This window comes from Schistocerca serialis, chromosome 4 (genome assembly GCF_023864345.2).
Source record: "Schistocerca serialis cubense isolate TAMUIC-IGC-003099 chromosome 4, iqSchSeri2.2, whole genome shotgun sequence".
NCBI lineage: Eukaryota > Metazoa > Arthropoda > Insecta > Orthoptera > Acrididae > Schistocerca > Schistocerca serialis.
Window position 1 is genome coordinate 119757344 of NC_064641.1, and position 24217 is coordinate 119781560.

At 40.4% G+C, this 24217-nt stretch overlaps 1 protein-coding gene across 2 annotated transcripts in view; it reads right to left on the reverse strand.

Annotated features, from left to right (window-relative positions):
* Positions 1-3233: 3233 nt before the first annotated feature.
* The window catches only part of LOC126473700 (adenosine 3'-phospho 5'-phosphosulfate transporter 2-like), a 61266-nt gene continuing 40282 nt past the window's right edge, over positions 3234-24217 (reverse strand). Inside the window, exons 6-7 of one of the 2 annotated variants that reach the window (XR_007586518.1) lie at positions 19346-19484; positions 3379-3509 (exon numbers count right to left, since the gene is read on the reverse strand). Coding sequence is in view for 1 of the 2 variants with exons in the window: in XM_050100940.1 (XP_049956897.1) it covers positions 3329-3509 (181 nt within the window). In the remaining variant the exon portion in view is untranslated. Of the gene's footprint in view, positions 3510-19345; positions 19485-24217 lie in introns of both variants that reach the window. The other variant, XM_050100940.1, reaches the window with a different exon arrangement.

Sequence of the window (24217 nt, forward strand, 5' to 3'; positions counted from 1 at the left end):
GGTAATGCAGTATGTAAAGGGGGACGAAAATATAATAGTCATGGGCGACTGGAATGCAGTTGTAGGGGAAGGAGTAGAAGAAAAGGTTACAGGAGAATATGGGCTTGGGACAAGGAATGAAAGAGGAGAAAGACTAATTGAGTTCTGTAACAAGTTTCAGCTAGTAATAGCGAATACCCTGTTCAAGAATCACAAGAGGAGGAGGTATACTTGGAAAAGGCCGGGGAATATGGGAAGATTTCAATTAGATTACATCATGGTCAGACAGAGATTCCGAAATCAGATAATGGATTGTAAGGCGGACCCAGGAGCAGATATAGACTCAGATCACAATATAGTAGTGATGAAGAGTAGGCTGAAGTTCAAGACATTAGTCAGGAAGAATCAATACGCAAAGAAGTGGGATACGGAAGTACTAAGAAATGACGAGATACGTTTGAAGTTCTCTAACGCTATAGATGCAGCAATAAGGAATAGTGCAGTAGGCAGTACAGTTGAAGAGGAATGGACATCTCTAAAAAGGGCCATCACAGAAGTTGGGAAGGAAAACATAGGTACAAAGAAGGTAGCTGCGACGAAACCATGGGTAACAGAAGAAATACTTCAGTTGATTGATGAAAGGAGGAAGTACAAACATGTTCCGGGAAAATCAGGAATACAGAAATACAAGTCGCTGAGGAATGAAATAAATAGGAAGTGCAGGGAAGCTAAGGCGAAATGGCTGCAGGAAAAATGTGAAGACATCGAAAAAGATATGATTGTCGGAAGGACAGACTCAACATACAGGAAAGGCAAAACAACCTTTGGTGACATTAAAAGCAACGGAGGTAACATTAAGAATGCAACGGGAATTCCACTGTTAAATGCAGAGGAGAGAGCAGATAGGTGGAAAGAATACATTGAAAGCCTCTATGAGGGTGAAGATTTGTCTGATGTGATAGAAGAAGAAACAGGAGTCGATTTAGAAGAGATAGGGGATCCAGTATTAGAATCGGAATTTAAAAGAGCTTTGGAGGACTTACGGTCAAATAAGGCAGAAGGGATAGATAACATTCCATCAGAATTTCTAAAATCATTGGGGGAAGTGGCAACAAAACGACTATTCACATTGGTGTGTAGAATATATGAGTCTGGCGATATACCATCTGATTTTCGGAAAAGCATCATCCACACAATTCTGAAGACGGCAAGAGCTGACAAGTGCGAGAATTATCGCACAATCAGCTTAACAGCTCATGCATTGAAGCTGCTTACAAGAATAATATACAGAAGAATGGAAAAGAAAATTGAGAATGCGCTAGGTGACGATCAGTTTGGCTTTAGGAAAAGTAAAGGGACGAGAGAGGCAATTCTGACGTTACGGCTAATAATGGAAGCAAGGCTAAAGAAAAATCAAGACACCTTCATAGGATTTGTCGACCTGGAAAAATCGTTCGACAATATAAAATGGTGCAAGCTGTTCGAGATTCTGAAAAAAGTGGGGGTAAGCTATAGGGAGAGATGGGTCATATACAATATGTACAACAACCAAGAGGGAATAATAAGAGTGGACGATCAAGAACGAAGTGCTCGTATTAAGAAGGGCGTAAGACAAGGCTGCAGCCTTTCACCCCTACTCTTCAATCTGTACATCGAGGAAGCAATGATGGAAATAAAAGAAAGGTTCAGGAGTGGAATTAAAATACAAGGTGAAAGGATATCAATGATACGATTCGCTGATGACATTGCTATCCTGAGTGAAAGTGAAGAAGAATTAAATGATCTGGTGAATGGAATGAACAGTCTAATGAGTACACAGTATGGTTTGAGAGTAAATCTGAGAAAGATGAAGGTAATGAGAAGTAGTAGAAATGAGAACAGCGAGAAACGTAACATCAGGATTGATGGTCACGAAGTCAATGAAGTTAAGGAATTCTGCTACCTAGGCAGTAAAATAACCAATGACGGACGGAGCAAGGAGGACATCAAAAGCAGACTCGCTATGGCAAAAAAGGCATTTCTGGCCAAGAGAAGTTTACTAATATCAAATACTGGCCTTAATTTGAGGAAGAAATTTCTGAGGATGTACGTCTGGAATACAGCATTGTATGGTAGTGAAACACGGACTGTGGGAAAACCGGAACAGAAGAGAATCGAAGCATTTGAGATGTGGTGCTATAGACGAATGTTGAAAATTAGGTGAACTGATAAGGTAAGGAATGAGGAGGTTCTACGCAAAAATTGGAGAGGAAAGGAATATGTGGAAAACACTGATAAGGAGAAGGGACAGGATGATAGGACATCTGCTAAGACATGAGGGAATGACTTCCATGGTATTAGAGGGAACTGTAGAGGGCAAAAACTGTAGAGGAAGACAGAGATTGGAATACGTCAAGCAAATAATTGAGGACGTAGGTTGCAAGTGCTACTCTGAGATGAAGAGGTTAGCACAGGAAAGGAATTCGTGGCGGGCCGCATCAAACCAGTCAGTAGACTGATGGGGGGGAAAAAAAACCACATATAAATACGGACGGAGCGTCTGATGCATAGCAATGGCTACCTGGTAAAGGTTAACTGCTAAGCTTACGGCTCGAACCAAACTACTGTAGCTATATCGTCATTCATTCGACCTAAATTATGTCTCATATTATAATGGACCAACTTTGTTTTGATTTGGAGGTGCGGCCTAAAACTTTTCTCTCACCTTGAATTTCGAGTCTCAAATTTCAGGCGTGGCTTAGATTCAGGAATTTTTTTTTTCTCCTTTATTTAGAGTCTCATTTTTCAGGTGCGGCTTAGATTTGAATGCGGCTTAGATTCGAGTAAATACAGTAACTCGTATCATGTAACCTTATGGTTACTAACACATTGCAGTTAAGGTTTTTGATGTTTCATTATGTTTGTGCAAGAGAACGATCATTATCCAAAAATAAATCTCTGTATTGTTGGCTCTTCATGGATACTCTCTCAGTGGTACACTATTTACTACTGTATGTGCAGAGAACTAAACTACCACAGAGTAATATACAGGTGTCTACCAATTACATTTCAATATTGTGGAAACTCTGCCAGTTGTCAGACTGAGTTCTCTGGCGTACAAGAATTATTCTCTTAAAAACATACTGTAAAGGTTGAGAAAACTTTGAGCAGCTACAACATTTCTCACATCAGAGAAAGATCTTTTAAGTAAAAAATAATAAAATAATTTATTTTCTTACAAATATATACAATACAAAATACTGATGTTTGTAATCTTTGTACAAAAACATACACTAAGATATTTTGAGATTCTTTCATACTGTGTGAGACTCTTCTGGAGATTCTTACATATCACAGCTAGTAATAAACTTCATACATGTGCCAAAGTATGGCTATGAGAAGAGTACTTGTTGTACTTCAGTTTTATTAACAAATGTTGAAGTTTTCGTTGTACATTCCCAAACAGTTCTGGAATGTCTGTTTTACCTCTGTTCTTGCTGTACACATTTATGTAAATTCCCAGTACAACAAGCATGCCAGACCATACATATCTGTAAGAAGAAAAACAAAATGCTACAGTTAACAGATAATATTAACAATGGAATTGTATAACATATTCTAAGTGTGACATATGCTGATGATGATGCATAAAGTGGGTAAAAACAGTCAAGGCACTAAGAAAAGAAAAATGCTTGGGGAAGGTTTTTCAATAAGATGGTTTACACTGGAGGGATAGAAATACAAAGGAACTTGCAAAATTAATTACAAAATGTCTGCAGAGGAAACAGTTCTCATAATTCTGAGCAGTGCTAGGATTACCGTACTTCACATGAAAGAATATAGGTCTGTAGTTTTTTGCCTATCAGTCACCTCCCCATTATGTACAAGATATTCTATACAATTACCATCAACTGCACTGAAAAAATATTGCATTTCAATGATACAAAGGAATACTTGAGGTTTGGAAGTGAATACAGTGCAACAAACCATTTACATATCATAAATGCAACTACAGAAGGTAGCAGTAAGTATGAATTACCACTTTGGGATCCACTGAGTCTGAGAAAGCTTTTGACTCAGTTTCAAAAAAGTATGTAGTGACAACATTTGAGGAACATGACACTGAATCAACCTACACCAATATACTGACGAATATAAATGTCAATAATGATTCATTAGGGTAGCACAAAATTCAAACTGAAAGAGGAGCCAGGCAAGGAGATTCCATACAACTCAGAGCCTTGAATTGGAAAACCATACATGTTAGTGGAACATATGTGACCCACCTTCATTCTGCCGATGACATTGTACTGTTTGCCTTTAGAGCAATTAAATTTCGGCAAGAAATTGAGGGACTTAACACATCAAGTTTGAAAGCAACTGTGAAAATCAATTAACTGTACTAAGACTGGTCCGGTATAAGAAGGGTTTGGAAGGCCCTAATCTGGTCATGCTACTATATAAAGTAACAAAAATATATAAAATAAAATATAACAAACATACTGAAAAGCAGTACCAATTAACAATGTAGTCACAGAACCAGTTAACTATCTTTAGTATTTGGAGCAGTTGAAGGCAACAAGCAAAACAGACAAATGAAAGAGTAAAAACGGCATGATATTCCTTTGATAAACTCAACTGTGTCTTCAAAATTAAGTTTACAATGAGCCTGAAAAGAAACATTTTCAACTTTCATCACAGAGATGCGGACTTTCAATGTGAAGACCAGTCAAAAATTAAAAGTCATTCAGAGAGCAATAGAAAGGACTACAGAGAGGAAACGAACAAATGGATCGGAGAAGAGAGTGGAATGAAAGTCATAATTATCACTGTAATGAAAAGGATATTAATATTTAAACAATGAGCTAACAGAAGGCAAGTAGGTGACATTGGGAAACAAGCAGGGGAAATTCTGGAGTCTACAATTGAATACTGTAATGTATATGCTGGTTTAGAGGCCGTTATCCTGCAGGCAAACGGATGATGATCATTTTCTTCATGTGGGGTGCCACAGCTGCACATTTGTTAAGACATTTTGAAGTTTACCACCTCGGTTATTTTTCAAAATAACACCTGAGGTGGAAAACTTCAAAATGTCTCGTAAGATGATGATGCTGTACATATAATCAAAACAATCCCTATCCTTAATCATTCTTACTACCTCAGCTAAATATGTTCAAACAATAGTACATAAAAATTCCAATTTTAGTTTTGTTTCAATCAATAACTTAAAGAGTAAAGATAACAAATCACAAGTAACAAGACTATTACAGTTGACATAGAGTACACACACACACACACACACACACACACACACACATACACACCTGCATCGTTTCGATGATTACACTGTGCTGGTATTGCAGCTCAGCTGGGACTGTGTAGAGTGGACGAGAGGAGACAGGAGGTGGGAAGTGGAACAGAGTGCATACATGTATGAGGAAAAAAATTCCCGGATTTCCCGGTTAAAAATTCACTTTCTCCCAGATGAAAATACATTTTTTCCGTGTTAAGTAACAGCATACTTTTCCTCGGAACTGTAAAACTTATCAATCCTTTAAATAGTTGTGGTTTTATACACCGGCTTTAGAAAACGAAACTCGGGGTAAAAAACACATTTTGGAAAGATGTCTGATGTGCAGCAACATGTACGCTGCATATTTTTGTGTTACAAAGGAATAAATTCAAATACCACCTAACACCACTTGTTACTTTCCGAAGCATTCACATCGAGATAGCAACACGCTTTTGTAAGCCAGTCATAGCTCATGTCACGTGATCTCGCCAGATGATGACAGCATAGGACACGTGATGTAGTCGGCCAATAGCAAGATCACTCTTAAGTAGCGCGAACACACAAATAAGAAAAGTTAATGGTTTAAATTAATATACATAGTGTTGCTACCAGAAAAGCAAAGCTTTCACAAATAATATTGGTCTCGAAGATTGATAAGTTGCAAGAAAAGCTAAGCTTCCACATATAATGTTGACCTTTTTTGCGCGTGTTGCACTTTAAGATACATCACACGAATGTGCCAGTAAAATTTTTAATAACGGCGTAAATGTCTGATCTTCTGGGCTCGAAATTCTTCTAGATGGTTGTTCTCAGAGTTGAGAGTCAAACGCTACGTGATTTAAGAAATTCATCGGACATTCGTGCACGGAGTTCATCTTGCGTAAAACGCAATTTACTTTGAAAGTAACGCTTTCCAAACAACCATTCAGAATATTTTCCCGCGACCTGTTAGAAATAGATTTGTTTCAGCAGTTGCCAGAGAGCGCCAGATAACACGCGTCGCCGCGCTGCACTTGCACAGCTACGATGACGCAGGAAGTCCGTATGTGTAAAACATTAAAAGATTTTACATTATGTCATAAAAGAAACAAGACATTGAGGATACTCCAAGAGCATGGGAATTTTGTGAACTATACTAAAATGCATCATTTGGCTTAAAGTGCACATCCGTATGTCCAGATTCAGATGTAAATTTTCTTGGAGTACCAGTACTGTATTATCTCATATTTGGTTCTTTATTAAGGCATAATGCCATACGAGGTAGAAGATAGAAAATGTGAACTTGAAATGCAGCAAACAGTTGAAACTAGCCAATAGTCTGGAATTAAACACTTCGTTTCAAATAAATTGACTGCCTCAGCAGAAAAGATTAATAAAAGTCAAATTTCTTTAGAAAACCGACAAAAATAGCTTCATTGTTCCGCAAGGCGATTAATGCTTGACTGTCAGAAAGGTGGAAACAAAATAAAACCTGAAACTAATTACATATTTCAGCCTTCCGTAATTATGTGGATGTATTTTAATTCACTTGATAGCTCCGGCCACTGTAATCCGTTTTGTTTTCATTTGACCTGAGAGCAATAACAGAAGAGGAAACAGCAAAATCACTTAATTTAAACACGGGTCACATGGCGACTACCACCTCCCACCACAACTCAGACTGCTCTGTAAATCAGGACCAGATCTAGGAATTTCCGAACCGGGGCAATATTAGATAGTGGCGCTCCCCCTCCCTCGAGCATGAGGTAGGACGCCAAAAATTTAAAAAACTGACTTTTCAAAAATATCTTCATTTTGTAGCGCACATCTTTCTGAAGAGTCTCATACTTAAAACATATTTATTCGAGGGAACGTAAGACATGTTATTTGGTCTAAGTGCAGTGCCACGCTTCTCCACACAGCATTCTTCCATCGCACGTCTCTGTATTTCGCTCTATGGAATTCAAACATGTAATATTTTGTAATGGAATGACTGCCATCAAACTATATTCACGACAGTGGAAATTAAAATGTCCCGTGGTGCCTCTCCTGGTCCCAATCGGCCGGTTTGACACCCTGCTCCTCTTTTAAAAAATCTTGCAATTAATACTGGATAGGATTATTTATAACTGGCAGAACAAGAACTCTTCAGAAAATTTACAGTCTTTACGGCCTATTAACTAATAACTTGCTGATTTGTGTGACATAAAATTAAATATAGGATACATAAAACGAGTAAAGGCAAGAGACAAGCAAGACAGTACATATTTCTTCAATCGTTAAGTCCTACCTTTTTTTTCTCTCTAATCTTGCCACAGCTTTATACGGCATACTTTCCTTTCTGGGAAATAATCTATTACCTCATCAAAGTTCGTCAACGTTTTGCTACATGAAAAAACAAAATGTCATTGTCTAATACTAGAAAAGCTGTTAATAGAAATTGTTCCCAAGACTGGTGTGGTTTCTCAATCTGATTACGTGTATTTTGTCACTGCTATATGAAACAAAATAGGCCTGCCCAATATTGCAGCAGTTGTTACACACACCAAATAAATGAGACTGTTTTGGCACAAATGGTCACTTTTATAACACGACGGAATATAATTCACAAAGTACCAATATCAAGTGCCTATTAGGCATAATACAAACATAAAGTTTTATGCTAGGAAATAGTTTCACATTTCATTCATACATTCTAGCTTCTGAAGCATGAGATCGAGAGGTAGTAGTACGAAATTTTTATATAAATTCAAATCGTCATATTCTTCCGCAATTTGTGTGAGTCCCCGTTTCTTCTCCGTCCTCTTCCTAACAAACAATCTTGTCAGCACTAACTCTGTAACTATTCCTGTCAGTGTCAAAACTTATTCTCTGGTTAATTTCACTAACCCTGTCACAATCACCGTTTTAGTTATACCGCACTTATTCTCCGGTTAGGCATTATTACGTGTTCGTACAACGCGTTTTCTGCACTACTCCCAGAACAGAACTTTAGTGGCTGCTAGCCGGGGTCTGTATAACTGGCCCTTCGTGGTGTAGCGGTCTGGCCAAAAATTTTCTGTCAAAATTTCATGTTCTTGGACACATGGAGGAGACAATATGCAATCTTTGTTGCCTGTTATTCCTGTTAGTCATTTATTTCCACTCTGGTAGTCTGAATCTACGGAATTCGCTAGTAGCTATAACAATGGTCATCATTTGCAAGCCCAGTTAACCACATAAACAGCTCTTGGCATTCACCTGTTCGGCTTTATTCCACTCAGCTCCTATAGACCCGTCCCCTTTTGTCTGCAGGAAAGTTTATTTCTAGATGCGAGGGGGATTCCCCTGGCAGAGACATCATGTACACTATGCACGCATTCAAAAATCAACTTACGATTCTTTCAGAAATCGATTCAGAATTTGTTCAAAAATGTTCAAAAACCAACCGGGATGCGTTCAAAATCATATGAGCAATTGATAGATCAACATGTGCTGTATGCTAGGCACTTTGTGAAACAAGGTCTTTTTCCTCAATAATATGAATTTGGCAGCCCCCCCCCCCCGCCCCCCCCTCCCCACTGAAACTGCCGCCCGGAGCAGATACCACGGTTTGTCCCTGCCCCCTTGTTCCGGGCCTGTTGCGCATACGTGAATCTGACATCTTAGGCGCACAAATAAAATTTTTCCAGATAGCATCTGGCTGCTTGCTCCTATTGCTTATACAGCTAAATGCCACACTTCTGTAGCCAGAAGCGGGAGAAGGTGTTACTCATACGAGACTCAATCGCAATGTAAACAGTTGTGGCGTCACGTTCATCGGAGGCAATTTGTTTTTATGAAACATTGCATAGTCTCCCTAAAGCCGTTGACACATTTTGCTGATGGCAGAAGCTTATATGAGCACTGTGTTTTGTTGTTGCATATGGTGAATTTCCTTTGCGATCTAAGTTTTATTTTCGTTTCTTTTCTCTCGTTCATTTTTTATTGCTGCAGTACTATTCTGCACTAGCGAGATACAGTAATATTCTTTGTTAGAGTATTGGTTCTTACCAGTCAAAGTTACAAAAATTTAACTGAAAACTAAAACAATGAAAAATTTCTGGAATTCTAAGAAATTCCCGGGTTTTTCCCGGTATTCTCCCGGATGTAAAAATTCCTGGGTTTTTCCCGGATCTCCCGGGTCACATACACCCTGTGGAAGGAAGTCTTGGGGAAGGCTGGCTGACAGCTGGGAGGGGGAGACAACAGGCTTACCACATGGCAATGGAGCACTGGTGAGCTCAATCTGGCTTCTGGCAGAGGGAACACAGGGAGCACACTGCAAAGGGACACCCCCTAGTCTGCCAATACCATTCTGGACTGGAACAGCTTAACCATTTCCTTTGCCAGGGCTTCAACTAGCTATCATTATGCCTGTAAACGAGGAACATTCTACCCACAACCCTCCCCAGCCCTCCAGGTTACTATTCCACTGCCCATTCAAAATATACAGGATGAGTCACAAAGGACATTACAGCTTCGAAATGATACAGATGGAGATAACTTATAGAATCAGTAGATGTGTCACTTTGTAGCAAACAACCCCAAGTTTCACATAAAAGTGCCAAGTGTCATTTTCGTTCAATGTGACTACCATTTGTGATGCGGCAAACATCCCAATGTACCAAATCAGGTGTAACTTGTGCAACAGCAGCGTAGATTTAATTTTTCAAGTCAGCTACTCTGTTTGGTGGGGGAAGAACATACACACAGTCTTTAATGAAACTCCAGAGAAAGAACTGCAGTGGTGTTGCGTCAGGGGAGCGAGGGGCCACATGATTGGCCCTTCACAGCCAATCCACTGCCTTGGGAAGTCGTTATCAAGGAAACCTCAAACTTCTGCGAGGAAATGAGATGGTGTACTGTCTCGCTGGCAGTAAAGCATCCCATCTTGTTCATTTTCATCGATGAGGAATTAAAAAGTTTTCAAACATATCCAGATACACAGTACCAGTGACATAATCATCAACACCCCGGTGACCTGGTAATTTATCATGTCGCACTGAACAACCTGTCTCAACAAAGTTCTTGTGCCACGAGTAAATTGTAGGCCTGCTCAGAGATTCTTTACTGTATTCAGTGCAAAATTTGTGCCAAACAGTTGTTGCAGAGTTCATTTCATGAAACCAAAACACACTCCACACCAGTAAAAGCAGCCATTTTAAGTGTGCACTAAGCTGGCATTCCTGGGATGGAATTGGGTACTGATCCAAACCTGAGGTTGTTTGCTACATAATGACAAATCTACCAATTCTGTAAATTGTCTCAATAAATTTCTATATCATTCCAAAGTTGTGAAGTCCTTTTTGACTCACCCTGTATAACACCCTACTAGCCCATCTTTATGCCAAACCTACTCTCATCCCTTTTCGACATGGGTCATATGCCTCTGTATGACCCAGGTGGCAGACCTGTCCGGTACACTCAAGGACTCCAGTCCCTTCACAGGTTTACCCTACCCTATCAGAGGAAGACCCAACTGTGAAAGCATTCACATCATGTACGAGCTCTGCTGAATTCCTGCACACCGTTTTACATGAGCATGATCACCATCAAGCTGCTCATCTGAAGAGCTGACCATCCAGTGGCAGGACACAGTTGCTGAGCACAACATTCTCAGTTTCAATGGCTTCCTCACAACTGTGCCATCTGGTTCTCTGCCCACAACAGCTTCTCTTGATTATTTACATAGGAGTGAAGTGAAACGAAGTTGGATTCCCTTGTTATCAGTTGTACCTAAGTTCTCACTATTTACTTCAGTACATTCTTTATTATGTTCAGATGTTTATACATAGCCCAGTGTTTTTATTTATTTAAACATCAAGTTCTGTAGGACCAAATTGAGGAGCAAATCTCCAAGGTCATGTAATGTGTCAGCACATGAAATTACAACATAAAAGTAATAACAGATAATCAACAATACACGCCTCCGCCACACACCGTTGGGTGGCTTGCGGAGTATCAATGTAGATGTAGACAACAAGAAATAGCTTAATTTTTCAAGGAACTTTTCAACAGAATAGAAGGAGTGACCATGAGGAAACTCTTCAGCTCCAATTTGAAAGCGCATGGATTACTGCTAAGATTTTTGAGTTCTAGTGGTAGCTTACTGAAAATGGATGCAGCACTATACTGCACACCTTTCTGCACAAGAGTTAAGGAAGTCTGATCCAAATGCAGGTTTGATTTCTGCCAAGTATTCAAAGAGTGAAAGCTGCTTATTCTTGGGAATAAGCTAATATTGTTAACAAGAAATGACAGTAAGGAATATATACATTGTGAGGGCAATGTCAAAATACCCAAACTAGTGAACAGGGGTCGACAAGAGGTTTGTGAACTTACACCACTTAGTGCCCGAACCGCCCGCTTCTGAGCCAAAAATATCCTTTTAGAATGGGAAGAGTTACCCCAAAATACAATACTAAAAGACATCCATGAATGAAAACAAGCAAAGTAAACTAATTTTCATGTCAAATGATCACTCACTTCAGATACCGTTCGAATAGTAAAAATGGCAGCATTAAGTCTTTGAACAAAATCTTGAACATGGGCTTTCCATGACAGTTTACTATCTATCTGAACACCTAGAAATTTGAACTGTTCAGTTTCACTAATCATATCCCCATTCTGTGAAATTAAAAGTTGGGTTTTGTTGAACTGATCCAACTGAGTCTCACTGTGATTTAGCATTAGTTTATCTTCTACAAGCCATGAACTTATGAACTTGAAACTGAGCCAATGTTGCACACAACATACTTTACTACCAAACTAGTGTCATCAGCAAACAGAAATATTTTAGAGTTACACATAATACCAGAGGGCATATCATTTATATAAATAAGGAACAGGAGTGGACCCAGCCCCCCCCCCCCCCCCCCACACACACACACACGCTTGACCATACCCCACTCAGACCCCACATCACAGCCATTCTCAACACTGTAAATAATGACCTTTTGGTCTCTGTTGCTAAAGTAAGAGGTGAACCAATTGTGAGCTACTCCCCGTATTCTGTAATGGTCCAACTTCTGGAGCAATATTTTGTGATCAACACAATCAAACACCTTAGTTAAATCAAAAAAATATGCCTAGCATTCGAAGCCCCCCTGTTTAATCCATCCAGTACCTCACAGAGAAAAGAGAATATAGCATTTTCAGTTGTGTATCTGAGATATGGATACTTGTGCTATCACATCTATGAGTTGAAGAGTTCTCTAGCCCAGAATATAACTTCTTAGATAAGTCTAACAAGAGGTTTTCTTATTAGAAAGTTTACCTACTTTGGAGCTATTTTGTGTAACTGTTGCAGCTTCTCTCCTTGACACTGAAGCATAGTAATGCTATCGTCTAATTTATCTAATTGTTTTAATTTCTCTACTACTACTACTACTACTAAAATATTGGTATCCATACTTCAAGTAGTCAGTGGTATACAGTATAACTAACAATCAATTTCCTCAATAGCACTTCCCTCTCAAACCAAATGTCTTTACACCATCACACAATCTTGGCAAAAATTGTCGAGACAAATTGAAGCACTACATAAATTCTGCACGTGGGACACAGCACAGCTCACTCAATTCATTGAAACAGCAGCTACACAGTTCTGCCAATGACAACAGAACCGTGGTGCTTAACTGTGCTGCCATTGCATAGTTTGACTGTCACCAATGCTGTCATAAGTAGCTGCTGCACACAGATGCTCAAAAACAGCTCCCCAAAATCTTCTTGTTTGTCACTGTAATGTTTCTTTCTGCCTTACATTCTAAGAAATTAATCACACACATAAATAATCGTGGGTGTTGACCAGGTTGCTATGGTTAACGGATTTACTTAATTTCAAATGGTGTGACAATTCACACTTACGTGGTTTTCATTAAATCACCAAATACCTTCTTTTGAGCATAACTCTTCATTAGACGACACTACAATGTGTGCTCACCTGTATCTTTTTTCTTGTTTATCTCAATTGCTGCAGGGATCATCATATATTAGTTAACAAAATTTCTTATTTTCTGTTGTAGCTTTCTTATTTTAGCACCTCTCATCTGCGTCCTTCACTCAGTGTGCCAAATTAAATGTTTTAATGTTATGGAGAAGTACTAGTTACAGAAACTCAGAACACTGTCTTTTGACAGAACTTTTCTGTATTTTATTGCTCAAATAAAATCACTACACAGTTGGGTGGACAGATCTGACATTAACTTGAGCAACATATATGGGGTGAATCTTATTACAACAACTCAAAGAGTACATCGAGTCAAGTTACATACATCGCTCTTTGCTGATTTCCTGTTTTCACACTTTGTTCATCATTTCTGCACATATCAATCTTAAAGGGCACACAACTGCTTGTTTGCTGTCTACAAACTACCTTAATTACTTTTTCTACTTTCACAAGCATCTTTCAGCACCCTAAGAGGATAATAGTTGAACATGTTATTCCGGAGAATCTCATGTTAACACTTCAGCAGTTGTCCTTGCAACATAACCTCCAACAACACAGTTCTGGCCTCAATCTCTGCTAGTTTCTGCCCCGCATCCACATCTACCCTGTCGCAGGAATCTAACTTCAATCATCCTGCACACACACCCTCTTCTCTGCAGCATCCCTTCCTCAGTTCTGCCTTGCCCTTCCAATTCACTCCTTCACACGTATCATTGTGTGCTGCACATGACTCCCCCCCTGTATGGCTAGAGTAAGCTCACTGGTGCCACATTCCTATCCCTTGGGCGTGTTGCCTCTCCCGTCCATCCATTCGCCACCTCTTCGCTCCCTGTCCAATACGACAAAACCCGTCACACCAGATGAGCTGCAGTGCTGGCAACACAATGTAATCAGCTGTGCAGTTTTGTATGTGTGAGTGGAGAGGGAGTGTGTGTGTGTGTGTGTGTGTGTGTGTGTGTGTGTGTGTGTGTGTGTGTGCGCGCACGCGCGCACACACAAAGGGGGAAACTAGTTGCATAGCTCTGAAAAAGGATTCATGCTAAGGCTACCAATATTCTCAGCCTTGGTTAAGTGTCTATCAACAACTCTGTACACAAACCATTCAGTGGGTTCTCAAATTTATATTTTACATTTGGACTACATGAACATGTACTTGCATGACACCTGTCATGCATGCATTAAGTGCAATAAAAAATGGTGAGTTCGTCACCACCACCACCACCACCACCACCACCACCACCAATCATTGTGCCACTACTGAGTGTCGTGACCCCATGAACCAAGCACCTGCATTCCACATCGTTAACAGTTTCTCTTACAGCCTGCTGAAGAGGTAGACTGAAGATCATCTTTATTTCAGGTACCCATCTACTCATTGTCCCCCTCCCCTTTGGTCCCATGCCCTCAATCTTTCCTTCCATGATTATTTTCTCCATCTCTTCTCATAATATGACCAAAGAACTAGAGAATTTTTTGGTTGACATAAGGAGAAAGGCACCTGAAATACTGCCTCACTCCATAATGAACACATCTGTTCTTCTTTCAGTCCATTTTATGTGCAGCATACTGCACCAGCAACAAAGCTCAAATGCAACGATGAGCTGTTTGTCTCTGACCATAAAAGAAGACATAACAGCTTCGACACGCCAGATCTTTGTGTTGTTCGTTATCACTCTGTTCTACCTGTCCTTGGTGAGCTTGTTCATAGCCACTTGCCCTAGTATGATATATATTCTTATCTCATTGTCACCACCTTTGTCACAGATGGCGGACACAAAGATAGATGAAAGAATGTATGATTTCCAGATCCCTTAGTTGACCTGTGAGTTGGACCTGTGCTCCTCTATCAATTATCATCAGTTTGGGCTTTGTGAGATTGATGTCTAACCCATATGATACACTAAAGTCCTTTACTTTTGGTAGTAGCTCATCTAGTTCATCTCCACTGTTGGCTAAAAGAGTTGTTGTACAGTTCTTTAAGTATCTTACAGCACCAGAAAGTCACCAAACTAAAATATTAATAAAAGCACAGTATCACCAGAAATTTTGGGGTTGTTAATAGTTCTTCCACCAATTGAGATGCTTTTGGTCCAGCCATCAAGAGCATCCCTAATGGCGTATCTGTAAGAAATTGTACAGTTGAGGGGATAGAACGAAACTTTGTCTGACACCTTTTGTTACACTGAAGAAATCAGACACCTAATTCATATCAGACTAAAATACACACACCTTTCAGGAAAATGCAAGAGCAGCTCAAATTGTAGAATACAAATGTGAAAGTATGTGACAGAAAATAAAGTTGTTGCAAATGGACGTGGAATTTACAAGTACGAAAATTTGAAACACTGCATTCATGTCAACTCTTCATAATAATGGATAAAACTGAATAAACAAGTTTTCTGTTGCACTAACATTACTTAAATTGATTCAAAACTTAGCTAAGATATGCTGTGATACGTTTTCACTATTGTGAAGAACGAGAAATTAGTATGTTCACCATCATATACAGGGTTATCATAAACAGCACAAACACAAGGCAGCACAGTAACCAGCTGCTAAGGTCTTGATGAGAGTGTGCCATCTATTAGCTCTAGTCAGAGGTTCTCTTTATGAAAAAAAAATCTGACATATTTAATCCCACCTAAATTCAGTTGATTTCCAAAATTTCGGAAACTCTTTGACACTAATTTGTGCATTTTGGTTAATATTTTTGAACACAATATGACAATAAATTTACAGGGCTTTAATGATCTTAAAAAGAGGAACCATTAAATAATGGACACAGGTTATTGCTATCTTCCTCTCATTGAAGCTTACAAAAAAAATTGTACCTCTAAATGTAGTTGCATGTGTAGAACTAAAAATTTCAGTGATATTAATGTTAGCACTATTCATGTGTGTATAGACAGGGTGGTCCATCTGAAGTTTTGGATGAGATTATCTTGAAAACTATACATCGAGTAAAAATCGTGGGTAAGACAAGTTCGTAAGCTCAAAGGGGGGCATCAAATGATACTACACGTGACTCCCAGCCTCCGCGCCCTTGGGTGGGGCAACTTTTAAATCTTAAATGGAAACCCACATTTTTTATGGCAGATTCAGATTCTCTATAAAAAAAGAAATTAAGTTTTGTCTGAAACATTTTTTAAACCATTGACAGATGGCGCTGAAATCGGAAACATTAAAATTGGGGAAGAACTCCAATTTATTTAGAATGATCAGAGAAGGATGCATCAAATTGATACAAAATGCGCAGCATTACTTTCATTATGCCAAACTAAGCTATTTTTGTACAAAATGTATCCTACCTGCCACAGTTTTTGATGGAGGGAGCGGAATGGTATTAAAATCTTGTTAGGGAACTCTTCACAATTGCATTACTCACCCGACTGTGGTGCTAGCATGGCCAAACTGTGAACTATGACTCAGTATAAAGGTCGGTGCAATGCAATCGGACGTCACTATACTTCCAGATTGTGAACTGTACACATCAACTGACGAAAGTAAATTATTCTTTAGCGAAACATGGCTCACTATCCTCCTACAGAGATTGTTGATATGATGTTAATTTTAGGTGAATGCCATAACAATTAGGCTGCAGCTGCGTAATTGTATGCAGATCGTTTCCCAAACAGACAAATCCAAGCAAAAACATTATTCAAAATTGCACTCAATGAGCTCGAAATGGACATATGCACCATCCACCTCGTCATCGCGAATACAATGAAAATGACACTCGTACCCTTTATCGTTCTCGCCTGTGTTCAACTTGATCCCAAAATTAATAGTCGTGCGATTCAGAGACATACTGGAATACTGAAATCAACTGTTTTGAGGATTTTGAAGGCACATAAATATCATGTGTATCATATCACAATGACACAGGCATTAACACCAAAAGGTATGCAAATATGCGTGCATTTCTTCCAATGGACCTTGGAAATGATAGATGTGACAATGATTTTTTTTACATACGTTATGTTCACCGATGAAGCCACATTCAAAAACAATGGCAAATTAAATAGTCATGATTATCATTTTTGGTCCCCTGCCAATCCACACTGGCACAGACCCGTTGACAGTCAACACAAATGGTCGTTAATGGCCTGGTGTGGAATTTTAAATGGTTACTTGATAGGACCATATTTTTTTGACTGAAATGTTACTGGGGAATCTTATTTACAATGTCTCCATGATGATTTGTTGGAGCTAATGGAAGATGTTATTTAGAAACTAGACAACGAATGTGGTTGCAACAGGACGGAGCAGCTCCCCATTATGCTAAAAATGTGCGGAACATTTTAAATTTACGGTACCCTGATCGGTGGATAGGATGTGGCGGACCAATTCAGTGGCCTCCACATTCACCAGACCTAACATATCCTGATTTTTTTCTTGTGGGGTTATTTAAAAAATATTGTTCATGAAAGACAGCCCACAACCCGAAACGATATGGAGCAACGCATTCGAAGAGCGTGTGCAGCCATACCATGGGATGTGCTGCTCAAAACGGTGGACAACTTTCGCAGACGATTGACTTTATGCATTGAAGCAAATGGGGATAATTTTGAACAATTTCTTCATGGCTAATTTAATTAATTAACCACCCCAAATTGTGAGAGGCAAGGGACTCACACTAATGAAACATCCCAACATGTGAGAGGCAAGGGGACACACACTAATGAAGCACCCCATGGGAACATCATTCTACTACATCCATGTCGTTCCTGGGTAATGCCAAAAGTAGGATACAGTACATTTTGCACAAAAATAGCTTAATTGGGCATAATGAAAGAATTGGTGCACATTTTTTATCGATATGATGCGTCTTTCTTGGATAATTTTAAATAAATCAGAGTTCTTCCCCAATTTTACTTTTTTCTCAATTTCAGTGCCATCTGTCAATGGTTTAAATAATGTTTTAGACAAAGCTTGATTACCTTTTTATGGAGAATGCAAATCTGCAATAAAAATGGGTGTTTCCAGTTAAGATTTAAAAGTTGCCCCCCCCCCCCCCCCACCCCACCCAAGGGGGCGGGGGCTGGAGGTCACGTGTAGTATCATTTGATGTCCCCCTTTGAGCTTATGAACTTGTCTTACCCACTATTTCTACCCGATGTATAGTTTTCGAGATAATCTCATCCGAAACTTCAGATGGACCACCCTGTATATCTTGTAATCTGACTTGTTCCACATCATATTGATAAAATAATCGTGAAAATGATCTACGGAACATGACATAACTAAACTAAACATGACATTCTGCTAGGTCGTGTACACAATTTTTCCTTCATGCTTGCTTAATATCAAGAGAAATTGTTAAAGCGTGTAAAAAATGTTAATGTTATTAGATAACTTTTAATGACATTTTGTGTTTTCTAAAAGCGACTGCATCACTGAGCATATGATGTTGTTGTTGTTGATGATGTTTTTGCAGTTTACATGTGCTCAACAGTGAGATTATCAGTGCCCTTGCAAATATTAAAAGAAACGAATATGGGTAAAAGAGTAAAAACTGCACACTTTCCCACTAATTCACTCACTCACCAACTCCTACTTACTCGCGGTGATCCACACAATCACCCAACATCAAATGCTGTAAAACAAAGGAGAAATAGTGAAAGTTGCTATACCTGGGATGAAAACAGAAGGAAAATGACAGAGTAGCTAAATGAATGGCACAGGGATATGTGACCAGATTACTACTTACAAACAACATGGGTGCACCAGTCACCCTGTTAACACGTTAAGAACATCTCCCAAAAAGTTTTGGAAACGAGTTGGACAAATCACAAAATATTAAAAGGCTCACCACATTCATTTGAATGTCACTTAAAATAGAGAGCAGATCTACTGCTGCCTTCTGGTCCAAAAATAAAACACAGCCTACTAAATGTGGGGCACTGTCATCTATATGCCATAAGCGCTGCTTAGTATATGATGTTTACAAGAGCTAGTGTTTCTATTTTCCAAAACCAGATAGTTTCCTTCTTTCTCAGGATTATTGTTTCAAACCTACAGACAAACCCAATTAAAATTCAAGAATACCGCTATGTAACTGAAATGGAGGATAATTTGTGACAAAGACCTTAAAAACCACCACCTTACTAATCCCTTTACCAAATGTACTACCAATACATTACCATTACTGACTGGAAACATGAGGGAAGTCGCTTGTTTGAAGCTATTATTACGTCTGTGTAGTACAGGAGTGTCCTCTGCCACTCTCCCCGGCAGGAAGACCTTCATTTACAGGCCAGCAGTTATTCTTGTCCATTGCTCCTGCAACATTATGGTACTTTCTGTAGCCGCTTTGGCATTATAATTGATCCTACACATGCCAGCTGGGTAATTAGTTACTATGAGAAAGACGATGTGTTTCATCCACTCCCATTTTATGAAACAACTCAGCCTTCAGTTTATGAGCGTACACCCACTTGAAAATAAAAACATTTGTCATGGTATGAGGTGTTTAAAACTGTTCATTATTTTGAATTTTAAAATTTGGCAAATTGACTGTTCAAACAAATTTTGGGCTTGCAGCCAGTCATCGTTCAATACCTCGCACGATATTTCAACTGGGCACCTGCCAGTCATCTTCAAGTGAGCTGTCACAGACTGGCAAAAATGTCCTTCATTCCGCAATATATAGCGCACTGTAACTATTCTGCGCATGCGTCGAAAACTTGATAGACAGACCACACTGCACGCCAGCAGCGCCCTCCCTAGTGGAATGGCAGAAGTCAGTTGCCCTCTACATAGCTGTTTGCCGCGGCCCTCGGCGCACTCTGTCGTCTTCGATTTGAGCAAATCATGGAGATGATGGGATTCCATGCACTGTCAAGCTGGTAGCCGCTGTCACGGTTCAACAGATTATACGCCAGACGTATTTCTATGGATTCTTTAATAACGGAGTCCCAGAAAGATGTTGCTGTGGACAAAATCATTGATTTCTCATACTCCATTGAATGTACAGTAGAAATACAATGTTCAGCAATAGTGGACTTGCTTGGCCGCAAAAGGCGGGAGTAATGATGATGTTCAGTGCAGCATTCTTTCATGGTGCGTGTGGTTTGACCTATATAAGCCATACCACACTGGCATGGTATCTTGTAAATTCCGGCCTTTTGTAGTAACAGTTTTTCCTTTACTGATCCCACAACATCTGCAATCTTCGATGGTGGGTGGAAAACCACTTTTACCTGAAATTTTCGGAGGATTCTTGCTATTTTAAATGAAGTGTTGCCAACGAAAGGAAGAAAAGCTAAAGATTGTTCCAGCATGTTCTCCTCTTTATCCACTTCCTGCTTCTTAGTTTTAACTGTTAGTGCCCTGTTAACCTGCCGGATAGAATACCCATCTTCACTGAATATTGTCTTTAGATGGGCGAGTTCTTGAGGTAAGCTATCTAGATCTGAGACAGTATGAGCTTCTAGATCTGAGACAGTATGAGCTCTATGAACAAGTGTTTTAAGCACACTCATGGTTTGTGATGGGTGATGGCAACTCGATGCTTGCAGGTACAGATCAGTATGAGTGGGCTTCCGATAAACTGAATGCCCTAGAGAACCATCATTCTTCCTTCGAACCAGGACATCCAAGAAAGGCAGACAACCATCTTTCTCTATTTCCATGGTAAACTGGATGTTGCTATGAATGGAGTTGAGGTGATGTAGAAACTCCATTAATTTGTCTTCTCCATGAGGCCATACCACGAAAGTATCGTCCACATATCTCCAAAAAACTGTTGGTTTCAGGGCAGCTGATTCAAGCACTCTCTCCTCAAAATCTTCCATAAAAAGGTTGACCACCAAGGGAGACAGGGGGCTACCCATGGCGACACCATATTTGTTCAAAGTATTATTGATTAAACATAAAATAACTTGAGGAAAGAGTGTGCCTAAACAAAGCAGTGATATCAACAGGAAACATGTTACCAATCAATGTCAAAGAATCTGAAAGAGGAAATTTTGTAAAAAGTGAGACCACATCAAAACTTACTAGGAGGTCTACACTGCTAAGACGAAGAGCTCCCAGTCTATTGATAAAATCAGCTGAGTTTCGTATGTTATGTGTGTACTTGCCCACAAAAGGTCTCAGCATATTAAATGGACCTATATTCTTCCGTGGCTGCAGAGTTAATTTTACTCTAGATGTCGCTACTGGAAATTCTGATGGTGGTTGGTTTACCCTAGCCATTGTGCGTTGTGAAAACGCTTCCCTTCCTGGACTGGAATCCTTCGCCGATAGAGATGTTATCGCCTACAAGACGTGGCATTGTGGAATTGACCAGAAGACTCAAAGTAGACCTAGTTATGTGTATAGCAATCCAAATGCTAGCCAAGCTCGACAGTGTTTAACTTTGGTGATCTGATGGAAACCGGTGTTACCATCATGGCAAGGCCATTGGCCTGTTCAGCAAGCAAGTTAAGACAAAATAGTGTGTTACTGTATGGTTGGACCACACCTGGAGTGGTGAGCAGATAAGAAGGTGGGTATGTGACACATTCTACCTACACTTTTTTATGTACACTCCTGGAAATTGAAATAAGAACACCGTGAATTCATTGTCCCAGGAAGGGGAAACTTTATTGACACATTCCTGGGGTCAGATACATCACATGATCACACTGACAGAACCACAGGCACATAGACACAGGCAACAGAGCATGCACAATGTCGGCACTAGTACAGTGTATATCCACCTTTCGCAGCAATGCAGGCTGCTATTCTCCCATGGAGACGATCGTAGAGATGCTGGATGTAGTCCTGTGGAACGGCTTGCCATGCCATTTCCACCTGGCGCCTCAGTTGGACCACCGTTCGTGCTGGACGTGCAGACCGCGTGAGACGACGCTTCATCCAGTCCCAAACATGCTCAATGGGGGACAGATCCGGAGATCTTGCTGGGCAGGGTAGTTGACTTACACCTTCTAGAGCAAATTGGGTGGCACGGGATACATGCGGACGTGCATTGTCCTGTTGGAACAGCAAGTTCCCTTGCCGGTCTAGGAATGGTAGAACGATGGGTTCGTGACGGTTTGGATGTACCGTGCACTATTCAGTGTCCCCTCGACGATCACCAGTGGTGTACGGCCAGTGTAGGAGATCGCTCCCCACACAATGATGCCGGCTGTTGGCCCTGTGTGCCTCGGTCGTATGCAGTCCTGATTGTGGCGCTCACCTGCACGGCGCCAAACACGCATACGACCATCATTGGCACCAAGGCAGAAGCGACTCTCATCGCTGAAGACGACACGTCTCCATTCGTCCCTCCATTCACGCCTGTCGCGACACCACTGGAGGCGGGCTGCACGATGTTGGGGCGTGAGCGGAAGACGGCCTAACGGTGAGCGGGACCGTAGCCCAGCTTCATGCAGACGGTTGCGAATGGTCCTCGCCGATACCCCAGGAGCAACAGTGTCCCTAATTTGCTGGGAAGTGGCGGTGCGGTCCCCTACGGCACTGCGTAGGATCCTACGGTCTTGGCGTGCATCCGTGCGTCGCTGCGGTCTGGTCCCAGGTCGACGGGCAAATGCACCTTCCGCCGACCACTGGCGACAACATCGATGTACTGTGGAGACCTCACGCCCCACGTGTTGAGCAATTCGGCGGTACGTCCACCCGGCCTCCCGCATGCCCACTATACGCCCTCGCTCAAAGTCCGTCAACTGCACATACGGTTCACGTCCACGCTGTCGCGGCATGCTACCAGTGTTAAAGACTGCGATGGAGCTCCGTATGCCATGGCAAACTGGCTGACACTGACGGCGGCGGTGCACAAATGCTGCGCATCTAGCGCCATTCGACGGCCAACACCGCGGTTCCTGGTGTGTCCGCTGTGCCGTGCGTGTGATCATTGCTTGTACAGCCCTCTCGCAGTGTTTGGAGCAAGTATGGTGGGTCTGACACACCGGTGTCAATGTGTTCTTTTTTCCATTTCCAGGAGTGTATATACCCTGCAAGCCAAAGCATACTCCACGGTGAAGGGTACTTTGTACTAATATTGGAAATTTTCTGCTATATTCCATACTCTAATTGAGCAAGAGAGAAGTGACTGTGTATACGTCTCTCTGAAGAGTTAAAGGACATGGAAAGTAGGCAACAATTGAGAAAGGAGCAAGACAGGACTGCAGTAAAGAAAGGCAAAGAGAAATTAGGAAAGGGAAGTAAAGTTTAGTGAAATAAAATTAAGACTTTAAGGTTTGCCAATGACTTTGTAATTCTGTCAGATGCATCAATGTACTTGGAAGATCAGTGGAACAGAACATATATGTCTTGAAAATATGTTATAAAATAGAAACAACAATAGTACAACAAGGGGTAACAGAGAGCAGCTAAATTATATAAAGCCTGCACTGAGGGAATTAGATTAGGAAATAATAAACTGAAAGTAGTTGAGTTTTGCTATACGACAACAGGCAAGAGAACTAGAATAGCTGAACCACAAAGGATATAAAATGTAGACTTACAACAGTAAGAAAAGCATTTTCTGAAAATGAGACAACATTTTTATATTCTGCAATTTAATTGTTAGGAAGCATTTTCTGAAAATATTTGTGCTACAAAAGATGGGTAGAATCAAAGAAATTTATCACACCACTTGACTAAAAGAAGGGATCAAGAAATCTTCAGTTTGGTAACTGAGGAATGCTTGTATTTGTGTGTGTGTGTGTGTGTGTGTGTGTGTGTGTGTGTGTGTGTGTGTGATGGTGGAGGGGAGGGGTGGAGGGGGATGCAGGAATTGTATAGGGAGACAAAGACTTGACTACAGTAAGCAGGTTCAAATGGATGCAGATTGCAGTACAGTTATGCAGAGACAAAGAGGCCTGCACAGGATAGATTGGTGGGGGAGATGCATCAAGCCAGTCTTAGACAGAAATGCCTCTGTACATGCACTAATCTCTCTCATCTTAATCTCCTGACCTCTGTAGAAGATACACAAAGGTAGAAGTATAAATGTTGCACTGTCTTCGTTAGATAACTGGTTATAAATTTAGCCAACAAATTTCGAG